Raw genomic sequence first — 9,585 nt, 5'->3', positions numbered from 1 at the left:
CACAAACATACGAAATTGAATTTGAAAACCATTAATACAGGTCATTAGTTCGATAGATTTGATTTTGCTAACCGTCGAAAAGACACAAATATATTTTCTTTTTCATTTATTTGTTTAAAGATTTTCGACGGAATCGAAATTCCGTCGAAAAGTCCACAATATTTAATTTCGTTTCCTTTTATTTTTTTGAAAAGTTTTCGACAGAATTACTTTTCCGTCGAAAATCTTTGACAGAATCTAAATTCCGTCGAAAAGTCCACAATATTTAATTTTTTTTCTTTTTATTTTTTTCAAAAAATTTCGACGGAATTCCTTTTTTCGTAGAAAGTCCACAATTTATAATTTCTTTTTCTTTTATTTTTTTCAAAAGTTTTCGACGGAATTCATTTTCCGTCGTAAATCTTCGACGGAATCAAAATTCCGTCGAAAAGTTCACAAAATATAATTTCTTTTTCTTTTATTTTTTTCAAAAGTTTTCGACGGAATTCCTTTTCCGTCGTAAATCTTCGACGGAATCGAAATTCCGTCGAAAAGTCCACAAAATATAATTTCTTTTTCTTTTATTTTTTTCAAAAAATTTCGACGGAATCGAAATTCTGTCGAAAAGTCCACAAAATATAATTTCTTTTTATTTTATTTTTTCAAAAAATTTCGACGGAATTTCTTTTTCCGTCGAAAAGTTTTGACGGAAAAGAAATTCCGTCGAAATTTTAGACGGAAAATAGATTCCGTGGAAAATTCTGTCAATAATTTCAACGGAATTTTTTTCTGTCGAAAAATTCTGTCGAAAATAAAGACTTTTCTAGTAGTGTGGATGCAATTGAAGGACTTCAAAAAGAAGAAGTAAAACAAAATTCAAACCAAATAACAAGAAGTAACGCAAATTGAATGCGATGCTGATTCAGCGGATCGTCTTTCTTTCTATTATCAGATCAGTTAATTTGCTTTGAAATATAATGGATGGCATCCACAGATTTGGAGAACAGAGAACAACACCTCATCAGCAATAAATTCTTCATCTACCAAGCACATGCAACGGTTCACCAGAGCACCATGCCAGCTTTTCTTTCAAAACTTTCACGAATCCTTCTATAGCACTTAATATTTATGTCCGACTGAGGTTGGGCCCGCATGATGTTTACTATAACTGTTAACCCAGATTTAGATTAAATTGGTTTTATAATGCAACATAACATTCAGTACCCATAAATTCTTGTGTAATATATACTTCTCAATTGTCATTACGAGAATTCACTGACATAGATGTATGATATTCAGTTAATGGAAAAATGTCACCTCCAAGAAAAGTAAAACCCAACCAACCAGCTTGAATATATAGCTAATCTAATCAGTAATGATACTTAAGTATATAAACTTATATTCAGTAGCTATTTGATAGCACACATTTTATGAATGATCAGATTATTAGACACCGTCATGTATATCATAATAAGTCCACCTGTACATAGTTAGTTATAAGGCACGCGCGTGCATGTTGCAATGGGAAACAATTAACACGTACCGACATAGCTAGAGAGAGAGAGAGAGAGAGAGAGGGGTAGTAGAAAATAGAAATACTGTAGGTGCTCGCTCAAGTCAACAACAAGAGTTATATATATATATATATAACTGATGATATGATATATAGGTGATGCAAGTTTGGGCATTGGGGAGAAAGAATAATCATGGTCATGAGAGGTACGTACAAAGTGGCGCTAGTGTCAGGTCAAGTAGTAATTAAGTAGTACAAAGCTTTGAAGGTTAGACTTTTCTTCTTTTGTATGAAAAGCAGTTAGACCAAACACATGATGAATAATTGTGGATAACAGTGTGCATTAAATGTGGCGAGCAGTTAGTGGTTGAAACCATTTAAAGAGGAAGAGAGCACTCAAATTGTGATATTCTGTGGTTATATAAACCTCCTCTTCATGCCTTTGCAGACTACACCAACGAGGATTGGAGAGTTTCAGCGAGTTTGTACTTAATTAATAGTAAAGAAAAAATGTTACGAGGGGACAAAAGGGTATTAGCTTTGTTGTTATTGCTCTGTGCTCATGTTTTTGTGGCCGATGTGGTTGCAAGGAATGTGGCAAGTGTAAAATATGATGAAGAAAAGAACTTAGGGTTTGGAAAGGGTGGTGGCTTTGGTGGTGGATTCGGTGGGGGTGCTGGCGGAGGAGGAGGAGCTGGTGGTGGCTTCGGAGGTGGTGGAGGAGGTGGAGGAGGGTTCGGTGGTGGTGCTGGCGGTGGTGGAGGATTCGGTGGTGGAGCAGGTGGGGGCCATGGAGTTGGAGGCGGTGCTGGTGGTGGCTTTGGAAAGGGTGGAGGGCTAGGAGGTGGTGGAGGCTTTGGAAAAGGAGGTGGCCTTGGAGGAGGTGCAGGCGGTGGACATGGTGGTGGTATAGGTAAGGGCGGCGGTGGAGGCTTTGGTGGCGGCATCGGAAAAGGTGGCGGCATTGGTGGTGGTATTGGCAAAGGAGGAGGTCTTGGTGGCGGTGGCGGCTTTGGAAAAGGTGGCGGCGGTGGCTTTGGAAAAGGTGGCGGAGTTGGTGGCGGTATTGGCAAAGGTGGAGGTCTAGGTGGTGGTGGCGGCTTTGGAAAAGGTGGCGGTGTCGGTGGGGGTATTGGCAAAGGTGGAGGTTTAGGTGGTGGTGGCGGCTTTGGAAAAGGTGGTGGTGTTGGTGGTGGCGGAGGCTTTGGTAAAGGTGGAGGTGTTGGTGGTGGTATTGGCAAGGGTGGAGGTTTAGGTGGTGGCGGCGGCTTTGGAAAAGGTGGAGGTGTTGGTGGTGGTATTGGCAAAAGTGGAGGTTTAGGTGGTGGCGGCGGCTTTGGAAAAGGTGGAGGTGTTGGTGGTGGTATTGGCAAAGGTGGAGGTTTAGGTGGTGGTATTGGCAAAGGCGGAGGTTTAGGTGGCGGCGGCGGCTTTGGTAAAGGTGGAGGTGTTGGTGGTGGTATTGGCAAAGGCGGAGGTTTAGGTGGTGGCGGCGGCTTTGGCAAAGGTGGAGGTGTTGGTGGTGGTATTGGCAAAGGCGGAGGTTTAGGTGGTGGCGGCGGCTTTGGCAAAGGTGGAGGCATTGGAGGTGGAATTGGTAAGGGTGGAGGTTTTGGTGGTGGTGTTGGAGGAGGTTCCGGTGGTGGCATTGGTGGTGGTTTTGGCAAAGGTGGTGGTTTTGGCGGTGGTGTTGGAGGAGGTTCTGGTGGTGGCTTTGGTGGAGGTTTTGGCAAAGGTGGTGGCTTTGGAGGAGGAGCAGGTGGGGGATTTGGTGGAGGAGCAGGAGGCGGGTTTGGTGGAGGAGCAGGTGGTGGATTTGGAGGTGGTGGGGGCGGTGGAGGAGGAGGTGGAATTGGACACCACTGAGTGTCGCGGACGTTGCATGCATGAAACATATATATGATTATAGTATCTCTCATACTATGTTAATTTACTTTGCATTGGCCGTGAATTTGTTTTTGTGAAAAATTTGTACGAGTAATAAACAATTGCTCTTTAATAATGTATGTTCTTATAATTAACGTTGAATGAAAGAACAGAGAGATGTTTCTACTCTTTTTTGTCTTATTTGAGAAGAAAAATGAGAAGAAAGTAACCAAAATAGTTAACAGAAGTAAGAGTTTGTTTGGTTTTTAAAAAAATTAGGATATATACTACGATATAAAAATATATTTTATTTTATTTTTTAAAATAGTTTAAGTATGAAAAAAAATAATTTAAAAAATATTACAAAAAATTTTAAATTTCTTTATTTATTAAATTAAGTAGTAATCTGTAATACAAAAATATAAAGCACAACAACCCTTTTCTTTATTTTTTTTTGTTTTATTGCGCACATATTAAACATAAAGGTATAATAAATATTATGGTATTCCGTTATGTTTGCACATATCAAATTAAATAACACGCAGTTAGTGGAGTTGGACATGTGTTCGATTCCCGCTGAATGCATTCTTGGGGAGGGGGCTGAACCTTTAGCCATCACTGACCCCTGCACTCCGGATTAGTCTCATAGTCGACTCAAAGAGTCGAAGCTTGTGGGGATACCGGAGGGAGCCAACTCGCCTCAAAGAGGTAATTAGGGTTGGGTAACTCCAAAAAAAAAATAAAAAAAATTAAATAACTAAAAATATAAAAATTATCGCATAATTCAAGCTATGTTATTTTACTTGTATCCTTCTTATTTGTATAAAACATACCAAGGAAAAATCACTTTCAAGATTCGTAATCGATATAACTTTTTTTTTAAATAGCTTCGTAATCGATATCATCTTCTGCTTAACTGAGGCGGATAATTATGATGGGAAATTATTTTCTTATGTGACATAGGATGAAATTTATCTCCTGTAGATACATATAGAGAGAAGAGAGAATATAAGAGAGAGAAAAATATAAATGGATTCCATCGCTTTATATGTGAGTGTAAGATAAAAGTTTTTTTCTTATGTTACATAATAAAAACAATTCCCAATTATGATAGATGGAGGCACCTGTAATAAGTTTGACTCAAGTAATTAACATCTATGCATAATTAATTATTTTTACTTAAATAAATTAATAAGAAATAAATATGATAAGAGTGGCTTCTTATTAAAAAAAAAACTGATAGACTATTAATTTGGTTTCTTAGAAGACTAGTTGTTCTCGAAACAATATTAAATATTTGACATATATATTGTGAAATCCTAATTTTTCAAGAGAGAAAAAATAGTGCAACATTTTGTTATGACTTTAAGGATTTGCATCTTATGCAGAAAAGCAAGAATTAATATTAGTAATTAGATTTCAAATCATTCTGAGTGAGATTATATTTTTGAAGATCATGAAAAATCTGAAAAATGGATACGGTAGTTTCACCCTTTGCCATAAAAATAAACAAATAAACCTTAATAGAAATGTCTTTCAATTGTAATATAGGTAATATTTTTCTCATTTTATATGAGATAAGGATTACTTCATACCGAAAAAATAATCGAGGAGAGAAAAAAAAAATAAGGTTTCTCTAAAAAAATTCCAATGAGACTTAATTACGTCTGAATGTGTATATAAGAATATTTTGATTTCTCATGTAAAAGGAGAGACATTAATCCCTTCTAATATATGCATAAAACGTGATATATTATTCCCTTCAAATATACAGTTTTTTTCTTTTAAATATTGTTGGATCCAAAAGAATAATGATTAATATGAGATTTGATAATCGCTCTCTTTTTTATAAAGGAGATAGCTATATATGGTGGCAGATTATTATGCATAATAAAGATGCTAGAAACCAATAGGATACACTACAAGAAAATAAGTATATTGCGGCTGTTCATTTTTTATTTTGGGGCGGTTAAAACCGCTGCTAGATAAAGTGTGAGGCAGTTTACCAACCGACGCAGATACAAGCGTCGCGCGGATTTCTACGTCGATTTCAACTAATCGCTGGTAAGACCGCCTCTGTTTCTCCTGACTGTTTGAAAGGCGGTTCAACTTCACAAACAATTATCATTTGGCAAAGACACGGTGATTAATAACCGCCCCCTTACTATTCAATTGATTTCTTTTATCTTAAAGCCTCTATTCTTAAATTTCACGTACAATTTCGTATTTGTTCAAGAATTAAATTTTAATATTAATAAATGTATTATTGAGATTTATATTTATTCATGTAAATTTATTACTTTTATTTATTAATGTTTTTAATGTGATGTATACATCAAATATTTTATAAAATTAATTTATTCATTATATAAATATTAAAATATTACAAAATCCAAGTCGAAAGTATTACATATGAATCAATAGTAAGTGAAAAACTAAATTAAAGGAAATGGTAGTCCACGACTTTATGCTTTGTAAAAAGCAGAGAAGGATCTTATTTTTGGCATTTAAGCTCCAAACCTGCGGTCATATAAAAAAAATATTGTTACTTGGAAGTTTCAAATTTAAAGATATGAAACATAAATGTAAAACCAAAAAAATATTTCTTATGTTTGTGTCTAGTACATTTGTTTTTTTTTAAAGAATAAAAATAAAATATAAAAAATACTACACACAGTTATAAGCAATTAGACTTAACTTTTTTAGAATTACACATGTTACAAAACCTATTGCACATAACAAAATTTATTAGCATTTCACAAAAATAACATGTGCAACAACTAAGTTATTTGCATTACCAAAAATAATATAGATAAAATTTTAATTGGAAACTTTCCTCAAACACTTGATATGCAAGTGTACAAAACCGATGCAGTAGCTCTTAAAAGAGAAGAGATTGGGTCTTTGATTGAAATTTGTACCCAAGATAAAGAACATAATATTATTGAACCCAATTTTATACCTTTCGTATCCTGTAACTTTGCATTCTTCTTCCCGGTTATGAAATCTTTCTCACAGAGTCACAGGCTTCAAGAAAAATATACAATAGTTGTAAATTATTAAAATAATAAATGGTTGTAAAATAATAATGATAAATAAATAATATCACCATATGTCCTCTGTTCAATGTGCACAACACCTCCGCTTCGTTGTCCAAGCCAAGAATCGTTGTCGTACTTGTCGCCGGCGATGTCTCATTCCTTCTACCTTGCAACTAAACGATCTCATGGACCTCAGTTTCACTAGATGCGAAGATACATAGTAGCCTGGAATACTTTTTTAAGTTACACAACACCATGGTCAAGGGACCTTTCCCATTGTGGCCACCACAAGCGGCAACTCAAAGAAAAAGATAAGTGAGAGACATTAGATTTAGGAAGGGGAAAAGCATATATGTGTGAGAGGTGATGGAAGAGAGGCGCGACTTTTAAGGTTTAGTTTTAGGAAAGAGGGAAATGAAAATAAATAGAGGGAATTTAAAATCAAAATTTTTGCCTGTCAATTGTGTTTTGATTAAAAAAAATTTTAAAAAAGACAAACTGTCGTGAAATGACTTTAAATCGACGCTGAATTATTGTATATTACGACAATTATAAGAACCGCCTTACTAACAGCCACAAAGTTAAATACAGAGGCGGTTGAACTCAAACCATCGTGAATCGACAGTCGCGAATTGACTATTTTCTTGTAGTGATAGTATGTATACATGGTAGCAATGAAGACTAAGGTTTCGAAGTGTATACATGTATGATTTAATCCTTTATTTATAAATAGAGTTTATTGGAATTGTGAGAGTTTAGATGTTATTAGCATTTCGAACAAGGATTGACCTAGATTTTTATCTTCTAAAGCTTGTGAGCCCATTATGTGGATGTGGATGTAGATGTATTGTGGATTAGTTAAATATATTTTTAATATTTTAAAATTCTAAATTTTTTAATTTTAAATAGTTTAATTTCATGTGAGTGATAATAAATGCTATTTGTTCAAATAATAGTGAGTTAATTGTATTTTTTGATTTATAACTACTAGTTGTATTTTTAAATTTTAATTTTAAATTTGGTGTACTTATTATTACACAATATTATCGATAATTAGAATAATTTTTTTTTCTTGTATAGCAAGTAAGGGTGTTAAACGAACCAGACTTGGACTTGTATAAAAGCTTGTTTAATAAAAATGTTTCAGGCTCCAATTCAAAAGTCCGACCTTAGAGCCTCTCAGGCTAGCCAAGTATATTAACTTTTATTTTTATTTTATATTTTTTATACCCCTCATAATAGCCTTCTCTCTCTTCTCAATCCATTTTACCTCATTTTATTAGTTAAACTGACTTTTAAAATGATTTTGTTCTATACTATGCTATTTGGATATATATTGAATTTATGAATCTTTGTGAAATTATTAGTATTGTTGATCGTATATTCTGTTTGGATAAATTTTTGTTGTTTTATTTATTTTTAACAGGCTAAACCAAACTTTTATTTTTTATAAATAAATCTGGTCATAGGCCGATAATTATATTCATAACAAGTAACATGCTAGGCCAGACTAACACATTTAAATACTAAGTTTAATCTTTTAAGACCAAAGTTCGGCTCGGCTCGTTAATACCCTTAATAGCAAGGATGTTATACTAATTAACAACTCTTATATATTAAATTAAATTTTATTTTGTTAGGAGTATTTAATATCACATGTCATTTTTTATTTGTTTTAGATTTTAAATCTAAATTATTTTAGTTTGTACTTTTTTTTTGAACAAACTTCCATAAAAAGGGGAAAATTAAATGTTTTTCAAACTTATTTATCATATTTTACTTAAATTAAAAATATAAATATAATGATGTCTTAGATGTGATCATCGGAGAGAAATATAAATAATGATGCCATGCATTGGTACGAGTGTCGAAAAGATTTATTTCTGTCTACTTGGCATAATTAATTTTTTTATTTATTTTTAATATTTCAATCTGTTCATTATTTTGTGATTAGTCCAATTCAGAGTGGATCTTAAAATTTGAATTTAAATTCTTTTCAAAAGACAGTACTAAAATAAAATCGAACACATACTATCACCTCACCTACCTGACTATGAACACGCGTTTTTTGGAAAGGAGTACATTTTCTTAACGTCAAAAAGATGACATTTATTATTGGTGTTCAGCCAACTATTGATCTTACGATTTATAGGGTCATTCATATAACGACTTTATATGCTCATTTTATTTTTCTATAAATAAAAATGAAGAAGAGAGAAGCTAGTGCATCTCTTTCGAAATGACAATAAATAATTTGGGACCCCATGGCCTATTACCCCATGTGTGTCAATTTCAAGACATCTATAGATCTACACTTCAGTCTCGTTGTAGAGACAATCAGACAACCCAAGGCTTGCCAATTAGTTGATCAATCGATACAATTCATATACACATTTTTTATACATTTTCCTTTGCTCTTTTCATTTTTCATTTTTCATTTTTTGTTGTCGTTGTTGTTGTAATGTGCTCTTTTCATTTTTAGTTAGTGAGGTAAAAGATAATGATATTACATGCACATAAAAAAAAAATATTTTTATGCATATTTAATAAAATGATCATTTATTATTTACTTGATTCTGTTAATGAATTAAATTTTATTTATTTATTTTAAGTCATTCTTTATTATTATTGAACAAGAAAGTATAACCCAAAATAAGAAATTGTATGGATACTGCGTATAAAAAAGAGTGTAAATGAATCATTACATTAAGTTATTAGCAAATTTTTTAATTGTAAAATCTTTTAATATACACATAAATATTTTTATATTGTCAGAAAAAAATAAAGGTTCATTTTTTCTAGTTATTTTAAATAACATTGTTTAATGTTTATCGAAACGATGTTATTTTAAGATGAAAATTATGATTTATTTGTAATTTTAACTTATTTCAAGATTATAAAAAATTGTCTAATGTAACGTTAAATATTTTTTTCCCAAAAAATAAAATATCTTTCTGGAATTACTATTTTAATTCCAAACCATGATTTAGAATCCTTTGTGTATAATTGTAGTTACACACACAAACATGTAGACACACTGGGAGAGCGAAATTCAACGAAGCCCAATAGAGAATAGCTAATGGAGTTTGAAGTGTGGTAGAGTCATCTATCTCATCATCAACGATGCTATTTGCCAAAAGACTAATAAATAAAAGCAGAAATTGTACTGAACAAGTCATGGCTTTT

General features: G+C 33.0%; 1 protein-coding gene across 1 annotated transcript; it reads left to right on the top strand.

The window, feature by feature from the left end:
- The first annotated feature begins 1,992 nt into the window (after positions 1-1,992).
- On the top strand, positions 1,993-3,358 carry LOC133313845 (glycine-rich cell wall structural protein). Its single transcript, XM_061515258.1, has one exon. The coding sequence runs from the start codon at positions 2,003-2,005 to the stop codon at positions 3,356-3,358; it is 1,356 nt and encodes a 451-aa protein (XP_061371242.1). The 5' UTR covers positions 1,993-2,002.
- Positions 3,359-9,585: the final 6,227 nt, after the last annotated feature.

Source organism: Gastrolobium bilobum, unplaced genomic scaffold (genome assembly GCF_033153095.1).
Source record: "Gastrolobium bilobum isolate Gb01-03AN ecotype WA unplaced genomic scaffold, APGP_CSIRO_Gbil_v1 utg11969, whole genome shotgun sequence".
Taxonomy (NCBI): domain Eukaryota; kingdom Viridiplantae; phylum Streptophyta; class Magnoliopsida; order Fabales; family Fabaceae; genus Gastrolobium; species Gastrolobium bilobum.
The sequence above is the reverse complement of the archived record's forward strand: the minus strand, read 5'-3'. Positions and strand labels throughout refer to the sequence as shown.

What these genes read in the sequence shown, in the direction of transcription:
- LOC133313845 (XM_061515258.1), top strand. Translation starts at nt 2,003, where the DNA reads ATGTTACGAGGGGACAAAAGGGTATTAGCTTTGTTGTTATTGCTCTGT.